Here is a 12,492-nt window from a genome sequence, read left to right as displayed (position 1 = left end):
TTGTCAATTATTATTTTACGATTGTCCGTAATTACTCGTAATAATAGAAATTTTGACTTGATATAAATGTCATTAAAAACAAATGATTTATTGTTTCTCCTGTAAAGATTATTATAATATTATCAGAAAGGGCTGGGAAGGTAATTACTTTATTGTATTGTAAATGAAATGAAACAAGAAGACTTTTGTATGAACAAAATGATTAGAAAAAGCATTTTTTAAAAGAGTACAGAATCGATAACCTGGTTAAAAATATGTTTGAATGCGTTTTGTCAGAAATGAACCGTATCAAATTTTTTATAAGAAATCGATGAATAAGAATAAAAATATGCAAATCCTGAATTTATTACCATGTCTGGGTAGATCAAAAAAGTTTGACAATATTATATTGAAACCATTGTATGAAAATATCAGACAAATTACAATAGCCAAATTCAAGGACATAATGGACTTAATATACCACTGGAATATCATGATTTCTTCAAATCCCTTTCAGACACACGCAAAATGTAAATGAGCAGTAAATTGTTTTGTAATTGATGTAGTTAAAAAATGTTTTGAATCTCATAAATTATGTTTCTGAAGTGTTTTAAAGATATGTAAAATAAATTGAGTATTGTTTTTTTTTTCAATTTAAAGCATCTTAAATTATGTTCAATGGACTTGGGCTCCTTCAAATTTTTTAATGAATCTGGTTGTATTTTGAAAGTGGTCTAACTTCATTCTTGGTAAGAAAACGCATATTATTCATTTAATAGTTGTCACTATTTTAATAGGAACTATAAATTTAACACCATTAGATACACTTAAGTAGTATGACTCGTTAGTATCCTGTACATAAATTTTTAATTGCATTGAAACTGAAACCCTTCATTATCTCAATTCGAACATAAATGGAGCTAGACCACTTTCAAAATAAACTTCTCATCTAATATTTCTAGCTCAAAGAATAAAATTCAAAATCTATCGAATATATCTATATATATATATATATATATAAAGTAAGTTTTTATAGGATAGATAGATCCAATGGATAGAAATAAAATTACAAAGTCAGAGAAGGAAGAGAGAATATTTAAGTAAGTAAATTCATTCCCATAAAATAAAATAAAAAAAAATAGATCTTACCTACAACTTGTACATAACCTTGCTTGTATCTCATGGGGTCTGTGTTAACTTGACACATGTACCATCCACGATCGCTCTCCTGTGTTTCCTTTATATGAAGATACCAAGAACGATGGTCGTTGTACGATAAAGAGATCCGTGGGTTCTGAGTAATCACATTTGTGTGGATCGACAATATCGTTTGAGTATCGACCCGTACCCAGGCTACCTGAAAACACGTTATGATGCAAAGTGAATACGGTCTATGGAAAATGGTTATACTTTATTCGTGAGTAAATTTCTATTTCTCGTGTTTATAAAATAAAAAGGAAAAGAACGAAAGAGAAGAAGAAAAAGAATTAAAAAAAAAAAAAAAAGAAAAGGGAAAGAAAGAGAAAGAGATACAGAAAGAGAGAGAGAGAGAAAGAGAGAGAGAGAGAGAGAGAGAGAGAGAGAGAGAGTAGAACGAAAGGATGTTTGCATATTCACTGGTAATAAGGAAAATTTGCTGCTGTAAAATTAAATCGAAAGGAGAAGACGTCGTTTGTAATTTCGTTGTTAGACAAACGAGAAATAGAGAGAGAGAGAGAGAGAGAGAGAGAGAGAGAAAATAAATGGTAGACGAGGAAATGAAAATATACTCTTTCGTAAAATTTGTTGAAAAAAGAACATTGTCCACTTGTCCAAGAATATATATATATATATATGTATATATATTTTCCATTTGAAAAGAACAAGTACTACTGTTAGTTCTCGCGATAAAATTCAACGGAGTTTTTGAGAAACCTTTCATCAGAATAAAGTGCAAGATAATGTCACGAATTAAATCATAAATGTTTTAATGCGTTGAAAAATGCGTATCTCAGATCGATCAGTTTCTCGTTTTTTATGAAGTATGTCGGTTCGTTTATGAAGTGGATCGTTGAAAGAAACATCATCGGGATTACATCGATTGGCAATATAAAAGAAACATTTATCTTCAATCGACATAGAAAGATGATTTTAACGCGTTCAACCTATTTTCTTTTATTTACTTTACTTTTTTTTTCCTTTACTTAAGGCATGCTTTTCTATTTTTTTAAATTTTTTTTTATAGAAAACAGATCAAGACATTACGATGTTTTTTTTTTTCTGTAAAAGATTATACGAAGTGTTACTTTATTATTTTAATTTAATTTATATTATTTACTATATATTATTTTATATTATATTATATTATTTATTATTATTATAATATTATTATTATATATATTTATATTATTTAATATTATAATTTATAAGTGTTACTTTATTATTATAGTAAGGTATCATTATATTATAATAAATATTTTGTATTACTATTTTATTTTATTATTATTTTCTTTATTATTATTTTATTTTTATTATTATAATATTTTATACACAAATATTATATTTTTTAATAATATTTTATTTTTTATTATTATAATATTTTGTACAAATGAAATTAAATCCTATTTCGCGTGTTATTCTCTCTAAAATAGATTATTATATTTTTTTCAATATTTACAAATATAAATCTTACGTGATGTTTTTTTATCATTTCATCAAACTTTTTCATATTTCCTACTTTCGTAGTTAATTATATTTGAAATATTATTTATTTATGTAAATAACTTTTTTATTTTTTTTTTAATAGTAATTATAAGAAAGTGCAATTTTCATCTCTCCCGTCGGTGTTTCTCGAATTGAAACCATTCTGGAAATAAGTTCTTTTAGGTGGATAGAGAAAAAGAGATATAGAGAGTGACAGAGAGAGAAAGAGAAAAAGAAAAAAGAAGAGGGAAGGTAATTATTGTTGCTATATTATTTTTTCATTTTTTTCTCTACTTTTTTCTTCCTTTTACTTTTCTTTTCAACGTAAGCAAAAATGTTATAAGAATATCTTGTCCAAAGGAGAGAAGGATGGTTAATATATTTTCTATTTTTCTTTTTTTTTTCTTTGTCAACTCGCGCACGTTCTCAGATTGCTTCCCATTATTTTCTGTAACTTAATAATAATTTTTATCTATGTATAACGAAAGTCATATTTTGTCATTGTAGAAACGAGATACGACATTGTCCACGTTATCCTCGAATTATCGTTGACGAGAAAAGTGCAGGAGGAGAATGAATATCGTGGATCGATGCTTTTATCGGAACAATTCGAGGGATCACATATCCGAAACCCTCTCGTCCAGCAAACGATTTGCAAAATCGTTCACCCGTCCAATCGGATCAGCTGGCTTTCCACGATAGGTACTCAAATAATGACGCGATAAGAAATTAATGTTACAAGTTAAACGATTTCTTTTTTTTTTTTTATCACATCACAACGAAATGAACACAAATCCGTTCGCAAAAAAGAAACATATGAATATATTATTGTATTTCGTGCCTCTTCCTCGAGATCACATGGTAGTCCCCCACTCTGTGCCGATCTTACCACATATTCAAAGTAAAAAATAAAAAGGGAGCGACGGTGGCTCCGACGTCCGTGCAGTATCCCTTCCCAAGTACTAACCTCATAATTCAAAGCATGTCCTGTCTGTCGTAATGTATATGGGCTGATTTAATCAGGTATGGGAAGAGTAAATTATTCTTCGGGTGGGACTGATCTATTCGGAAGAGGCCCAACATACAATTTCGATTGAATCTCACTTACAGGTAAGTTCGTTTAATTGATCAATTGTATTTCGTACCTCTTCTTCGAGATCACATGGTGGAGGACTACCATCTGATCTCTTCAGAAGAGGCCCTACATACAATTTCGATTGAACTTCACTTACAGGTAAGTTCTTTTAATTGATCAATTATTATTATTAATTGAATTTAGAAATTCGGAAGTTCATTGCTGCAAATACTAAATCCCGCCAGTGTTCTCGTCCCATTCGCGGTCTTCGTAGTTTTTTTTTCTTAAAATCTCGAAATAACATAATCCTTTCATCTACGTCTCGGTCTACCCAGTGGTCTTTCTCGTTAGGTATAACGACCAGTATTTTATGCGCCGTTTGATCCTCCCCAATGCACGCCACGTGACCTGCCTACCTTAATCGGCGTGATTTTACGACGTTAATGATGACCGAATTGTTCTACAGTCGGTATACTTCCACATTATGGGATTTTCTCCATTCGCCCGTTTCTTCATCGTGTTTTGCACCGAAGATTTTAGGAACAACTTTTAGTCATCGCTGTGCGTGAGCATCAAAATAATTATATTAGAATGCAAGAAATACTAAAATATGAACGTTATAATCTTAAATTCTGTTAATTAGGAATATTATTACCGTTGTACACATGCGCAGTGTCCGGAAAGTCATATAAACAATATTTAATATAAGAATTTTCATAGAGGATAACGTGCCAGTTTAAAGGTGAATTTTGAGGAAGAAGGTACTCCGATCATATACCTGGTGTTTTTAAACAACAATAGACATTTTTTTCGATTATTTCACAATTATTTGAATACTCTAATGCATTCTACACGTCATTGTAGTATTTCAAATCTGCCACTTAATATTTTGTAAGTTGGATAGCAAGGACGTTGGGTAGCAGCTACTCCGCGCCACAGAAATGGCACATTTATAGACCCTCGTATTATTTAGTATAACTTTGGAACCAAGTAACTGATTCTAATGATATTGCACTTATATTAATCTGTAGACATCAAGGAATACATTTACCAAAAGAACTTTTACCAAAAGAACTTATTTACCAAGAAAATGTGTGTATGTAATAGCGTTGCAATTGAAAAAAAGGCGCGCGTTTCATTGTATTTGAAATGTGACACTATTTGATATTATTTCTTTGTACATTATAAATCTCACTATAAAATGCGAGATATGCTCCTATAAAAACATTTCTTTTACAAATTCTTCTTATCGCTCTTCTCAAGTTTTGCCAAAATGTTCTCCGACCGTCGTGAGCACGTGTCTCGCATTCTCTTATAACACAAAACCCGCTAAAATTTTTTTATATATCTTTGTTATTTGACTATATTTTGATTCGATTTTTCGTGCTATTTTAAGAAAAAACATCGGAGAACCATGCATGTCTGAAAAAGTTGTGCTGAAATAACTTAATTCCCTGTAATCACTAAAAAATTTTAATGTCTCATACGTTGAGACATCGGAGTGATAGGCTAGAATCTCGATGTCTCATATGATGAGACAGCGAAGTACAAAGGGTTAAAATTCATAACTTTAAGGGTTAATTATTTACATTTTCTTATATCTATTGATCTTTCGAACTATAGTCTTAAATATTAAAAAAATAAAATTAAATTAGAGTGAACAAAAAATGATGTATAAACATTTAAAACAAATTGTGTGCAGATAATAAAAATAAAAATAATCCAATAATAATAATAGAAATAATAAAATGAAAATAAGTCAAACAAGATATTATAGGAAGCTTTATCAAAAAATTGTTCAATCATAAAGATAAAATTTACTATCGTTATTGGCTAATATAGAAAGATATACGTTTCATATATATTCGATGTATGCAGTTAGGTGCACGGTTTTGAAAGATTTGTGTATAAAGGACTACTTGTAGGATGATTGTCCTGCATATCCTGATTTTTAAGCTCTTAAACAACAACCGCCAGCTGAATAATTTAAAGACCGAATAAAAGCGTGCATTGCCTAAATTGATTCTTTTCTTATGTTCTTCGTTTATTTCGTTCGTCTGGTTTATGATGTATGAATATATAAATAAATAAATAAATAAATATATGGGGTACTATATATTATAATTTAAACTCGTAAGTCTTTTCTAAGATTGCATGATGAATGATATCAATTTATTCTATTGTTGTCAGATCTCAATTAACTGAAGGAAAATGAAGCAATTATGCAAACGCCTTGTCGGAGATGAAGGAAATAACAGCATCCAATTTGCAGTCCGCAAACCGTGGCCATGGAAATATTTTCATTAATATCTCCTATTGTTCTCTAGCGTCCCTTTCTCACTTCTCTCCTTTATCGCAACTATGATTAAGGATAATTCGATAATTACTATATAATATTAGTCATATAAATATGTTAAATCCTTCCCTTCTATTACTAGGGTCTTCAATCTATTACAATTTTTAACTCATATCTTTTATTTTTTTACCTTCATTTAATATTAGATAATTGTTTTGATATTTCTGTTAAATATTTATTTTATTTTTATCATTTTTTTATATTCCTATGTATATTTCATTTCTTACTTATATTTGTTTTAATATTTTACTTCCTTCTATTACTAGGATCTTCAATTTGTTACAAACTTTAAATTATATCTTTTTTTTTAATATTTTATTTGTACCCTAATTTAACATTAGATAATTGTTTTAATAGTTTTGTTAAACATTTAGTTAATTACTACTTTTTTTCTTGTATTCCTAGGTATACCTTCACTCTTATTTATATTAGTTTCAATATTTTATTTATTGTTTGGTATTTATTTTATTAAAATATGTTTTATATTTTATTTATTCATTTATTTATTAGATTAAGTAGACATTTTCCTTGTATTTTTCTGGTAGATATTTATCTAATTTGGTAATATTATTTTTGTCGTTTGAAAGCTAAGATATTTTAGAATAATTAATAAAAAAACTTGCGATATTTGTTCATTGAGATAAAAGTTATTACTTTTTAAAAATGAATAAAAATAAAAAAGATATTTGAGATACATTTTGAAATCTTATCACAAAAAATAAGAAAATGCAATTCAGATTAGTCAAAATAAAGTTGGTGATGTTTATGTGTATGACTTGATTTGAGTGTTTTCAATCTGCAAATTTAAATGTCGAAAACGCATCACGTTCTGGTTGAGAAATCGTTGGAAAAGTCGATAAAATGGTGGAAAAAATTCAGCCATATCAGTACGATCTATTTGTAAGATGTTGGTAAGAGACTAAACATCGCAGAAAAAAAAAACAATTTTAAAGCATTTAAAAAAAGCTACACTCAAAATATGAAGATAAACTTGTTTAAATTTTTCATTGAAATATGAAGAAACATTTTACTCGACCAAATAATTCATTTATTTTAAATATTTATTTTAACTTAGTTTCTCATTTTTAATTTAATTTAAATAACATCGAGGAGAAACAAAAATTAAAAAAAAAAGGATATAAAAAAAATATTTCACTCACTTTATAATTTTGAAGATTATCAACGACGCATGCCAGGAGTGCATCGCGTCCAATGCTGACAGTAACATTTTGTATTTCCTCTGCAAACCTTGGAAACTTGTGATCTGAAAAAGAAAAAAGAAACGAAGATGAACAAAAAACTAATAAAAATACAAAAAAGTATAATGTTAATGTTACTTTGTAATCAAGGGAACATTTTCACGTCGTTTATTTGTATAATTCTTGACTAAGGAGAAAGACCGAAAAAGGAGGAGTTTTCGTTATCATTATCTCGAATCTTCGAGATTGAGATTGAAGAAAATAGAACGAAAGAGAGATAGAGATAGAGAAAGAAAGAAAGAAAGAGAGAGAACACTAAACGTACTTTTGAATCATTATGTGCTGTACGGCATAATGAGTTTCGGAAAGTTGAACCATGACGTACACCCTTAGGGACTTTTAGATTCTCTAATGTCTTTATTACGCATCAAGCATCTTGAATTATTTATAGGTGCGAGGAAAAAAGTGGGAATAAGAAAAGAAAAAAAAGATTAGAGAAAGAAAGAGAAGGTGGAATAAGAAGAAAATGAAGAAGTAGAAGAAGAAGAAAAGAAATTTGTTGGATAAGATGGCTGCCGAGGTAAAAAAAAAAAAAAAAAAAGAAAAGAAAATGGAAGGAAGAAGAAGAAGAAGAAGAAGTTCTCTTGGATGAGAACGGCCAACGTGAGTTTTGTGAAAAGCTTCAGTTATTTTTATTTTCTTTTTAAAGAGTACGAGAGCAAGCAGTGGTAGTAGTTCGATTACAGAGTAACGTTAATTAAGTCCTCCGTGCTTTATTATATAAACAGTTCAACTCGTTAATTGCCGTTCCTAACGTTCCGCGTGTCCCCTTTTTTAAGATTGTAATGGAAGATAGCATGCCACACGTAAAGAATTTCTTTCTAACCTAAACAACTAGATCGAAATGTAATCGTGAGTGGAATGAAAACAATGAAGACAACCATCTTTATCTTATATCAATTTAGTATCACATTTTTTTTCAATGAAAATTTCAATGAAATTCGAAATTACTGAACCGATCCTAATGAAATTTTTTTTATTTTATGTGTTTTTTTTTTGTAGCTTTGTATATAGGATAGTTTTTATGCAATTATTTTTATTTTTTCGTGCTAATTGACGGATTTATTATTTAGAGGTCTTTAGGTCTTTAGATACTGTGATTTTTCGATAGGTGGCACTGTTTTACAATTCAATTATTTCAGGTTTTTTTTAGATTTACATATGAAATATCTAACCTTACTTTTTATATTTATTTGTGTATTATCTTCAAAATATATATATAAATTGCGTGTCACGTTGTTTGTCCGCAATGGACTCCTAAACTACTGAACCGATTTTAATACAATTTTGCACACTGTGTGCAGTTTTATCCAACTTGAAAGATTGGATAGTTTATATCTCAATTTATAATTGCAATATTATTTTATTGCGAATTATTTGTTTATTAACAAAGAGTCGTGATTATCTCTGTTAGTTCGATAAGATTTTAATAGATGGCGGTATAAGGTAATTCGTTGACTTAAAGACTTGTGTATCGGACTGATTGTGAGCCACAGCAACGCGTGGCGGAGCACCTCTAGTTATATATATTATATATAGTGCAATATATTATTTAATTAAATATATTACATATTTATTATATTTATTATATTATGTATAAATATTTCATATGTGTAGTTATTTAACTAACAACATGTAATAATAATATAATAATATATATGTAAGATTCGTGAAGAAAAACTGGACCGCTGGACCGACTGGACCGGGGGACTTGAACCATGGATCTTTCGCTTTCCGGGCGACTGCTCTTTAACCAATTGAGCTATCCAGGGCCCACCGACCAGTTCCCTTCCACGAATGCTTAACAAGTTTGGCATGGAGGCGTTCGTCCCACATATATATTTTTAATATATTTTATTGTATTTATTGTATATTAAAATTTATATATTAAATTTTTAACATATAAATTAAAAAATTTAATAATAAATTAAATTCTTAATAAATAAATGTTAATATTAATCCCTTAAGCAGTACGCTTGAGTTTACTCGAGCGCCCTAAACTCGGCCGATCTCCGCACGCTCGAGTTAACTCGAGCGGCGTATTATTTTATATTTCTGTGATTTTTTACACTCAAATATAATAGAAAATTGAAAATAAAAATGTGAAAGCAAAGAAAAAGAATCGTTTTATTGATATTTATCATTTACATGCTATAACAATTATTTATTTATTAATAAAATATAACCTTTTTCCATGGAACGAACAAAATCCAAAATTAACATAAAAATATTGATTATTTCTGTATTTTTTTTAATTTTTTCGTCAAAACAATGTTTTAAACTATGCTTGTATGAAAAAAAAGAAAAGATTTTTTTTCAAAATGCTTCCTGCTGAAGGGGTTAATATTAAACATTTATGTTGTTTTGTACCTAATTGGAATTCCTAGAAATTATTAGTGAATATTAATTTGACTACATTAAATAGTTTAGAATTATATTAAATCAACGTTCAATAGATGGTGCTGTATTACAATTCAATTATTTCGATATATTCCTAACCTTATTTTTTATATTTTTTCATAGTATATATATGTCTCTATACCTTCATATTATACGAAAAATTAAATAAATAAAAAAAAAATAAAGATAGCTCGAATGAGAACGACAAAATTATAGTCAGATAATTATTATTAATAAAATAATATTTTTGATTTGGAATTTGTTAATCGATTTAGAAACAATGGTATCGTTTAAAAGATTTATTTCAATATATACGGTTCATTTTCGATATACTCGACGTTACTGTCGGTTACTTTAATTAAATATTCATATTTTAATAAATGAATTGTACGCAGAGGAAATCTAGATAGTTATATTTAACGATAAAAGCTTGATATATACAGATGACGTACACGTGATATCAGGTAGATGCGTATGACTCATAAAGATTGTGAAGATAACACATTTCACTGTTCTGTGATCACACCAGATTATAATGCAGCCGTTATTAATCAACCATAAGCCATTTGAAATTGAAATTTTCAAATAAGAGATTTCTTGCTACCCTTTTAATATAAATTACAATGAAATCGTATATATATATATATATATATATATATATTTACTAATGTTAAATTCTGTTCGTACAAATAACCCCTTCTTCCTATTGTCTCTTTCACTCTTTCTCTATTTATCTATCTATCTATCTCTCATTCAAGTATAACGAAATATATCCATCTATGTTGTATCATAGAAAAGAAATAAATGAAACACGAATTGTGTGTTAATTGAAATTGAACGTTTATAGGTGTATGGATCCATTCCATCTTGTTTTCTTTTCGTGCAACGTTAAGTATTTATTAAACAAAAATATAAAACTGTCCAACGAGTTTTATGCACCTGTCTGCGTTATATTAAATAAACATCCTCGAGAATCCTGGATGAATAATTAATTTTCTGTACGCTCAACTTCTATATAATACCTACGCACAATGCATTAATGATAATGAGTACCAGTCCGTTCTAGCCCGTCGAAATTCATAAGCACGTCGCCCGAAAGTCGTTATCAAACTGATTAACAAGCTTTTGATTAAAACGAACCTCTGCTCGATGTTCTTCACTGTGTGTCCTGCTTATGTATAACATATCACTAACAATATGTACACTCAATATTTTCACTATTTCGGATCGTTATCTATCCGAAGTTAGTGTAACGCGACAATTTTGGGCTAATTTGAAATTATATGACATTTTGTGTTAATTCGACAGGAAAACTATCTAAATTATATTTTTAAAATCATGTTTAATAATATTACGTTTTCTTTTGACAGAATATAAATTTCATCTTTTAAATACTCCAATGGGATTTAGAATTCAATTAATTTTTATTTTAACATTTTTTTAAAAGTTTATAAAATAATTTATTTTCTATATTTGTATAATGTTAATTATATAAATATAATTATATTATATAATTATCATATAATATATATTTATTTATATATATTTAATTTTTATATAAAATATATTATTTTTTTATAATTATTATTATATAATATATATATATATAAATATATAAATTTAATACATTAAATTTAATAATTTACAAATTTTATATATTCTAATAATTTTAAATCTTAATCATTTTAAAATTTATATAAATAAAATTTTATATTTAATAATACAATAATAATAATAATAATATATATATAATAATAATACTAGGGGTGCCCCGCCACGCGTTGCTGTGGCTCACAATCAGTCCGATACACACGTCTTTAAGTCAACGAATTACCTTATACCGTCATCTGTTAGAATCTTATCGAACTAACAGAGATAATCATGACTCTTTGTTAATAAACAAATAATTCGCAATAAAATAATATTACGATTATAAATTGAGATATAAGCTATCCTATCTTTCAAGTTGGATGAAACTGAATACAGTGTGTAAAATTGTATTAAAATCGGTTTAGTAATTTAGGAGTCCATTGCGGACAAACAACGTGACACGTAATTTATATATATTAAGATATGTGTATATTTATAGAACTATATAAATATAAATAAATTATATGATATTATAATAAATACTATAATTTATATATTTATTTTAAAACAAAAATTAATGCATTGTTTTATTCGAAATATTATCGTTTTACTTTTATTGAAAAGAAAAATCGTTTTATTATAAATTTATGAAGATTTGAAAACAGGGTTTTCTATTTTAAATACTATTACCTTTATCCGAACGTTTAACTTGTAATCTACGTCAGTATTTAAGTAGAAACGTCATAGTAGTTGTTCCTTGATGAATACAAATTCGACTTCGTGTAATACAACAGTTATGTATTTTCCCTTGCAACGTGTCTAAAGTATGTCACGCTTGCATCGAAAACTTTGTATTTTCCTATGACTGACTCTTGTAAAGCGATTGTTCTTAATAGTTTCGTTAATAGATACGACTTCTTTGAAGTAGTTAGTATAGTTAAACTCTAGTAATAACGTTATGCATAATTTTATTCTCAAATAAACCGAAGGCCTAACATAGTGAGAAAATGATATTGTCTTTGTTAATACCGGAGACAAAATGTTATACAGTTTTAATCCTTATAAGATGACATTTTCATTGGACACTATTGTTAGTTTTACAAAATTCATAGTTTTTCGTAAAAGTACTCGTGTAAAGAAACTACGAAAAA

The 12,492-nt window shown here is 27.9% G+C and overlaps 1 protein-coding gene across 7 annotated transcripts in view; it reads right to left on the bottom strand.

The window, feature by feature from the left end:
- The window catches only part of LOC107064449 (neurotrimin), a 220,798-nt gene that overhangs the window by 28,455 nt on the left and 179,851 nt on the right, over positions 1-12,492 (bottom strand). For all 7 annotated transcript variants that reach the window (XM_089174186.1, XM_089174189.1, XM_015317143.2 and 4 more), the window contains 2 exons: positions 7,253-7,356; positions 1,129-1,336 (listed from right to left, as the gene is read on the bottom strand). In XM_089174186.1, the coding sequence (XP_089030312.1) occupies positions 1,129-1,336; positions 7,253-7,356 (312 nt within the window). The remainder of the gene's footprint in view (positions 1-1,128; positions 1,337-7,252; positions 7,357-12,492) is intronic.

Source organism: Polistes dominula, unplaced genomic scaffold (assembly GCF_049000335.1).
Source record: "Polistes dominula isolate Pdom_NZ unplaced genomic scaffold, Pdom_raw_medaka contig_482, whole genome shotgun sequence".
Classification (NCBI taxonomy): Eukaryota; Metazoa; Arthropoda; class Insecta; order Hymenoptera; family Vespidae; genus Polistes; species Polistes dominula.
Note: the sequence above shows the minus strand (reverse complement) of the source record. Positions and strands in the feature narration are given on the sequence as shown.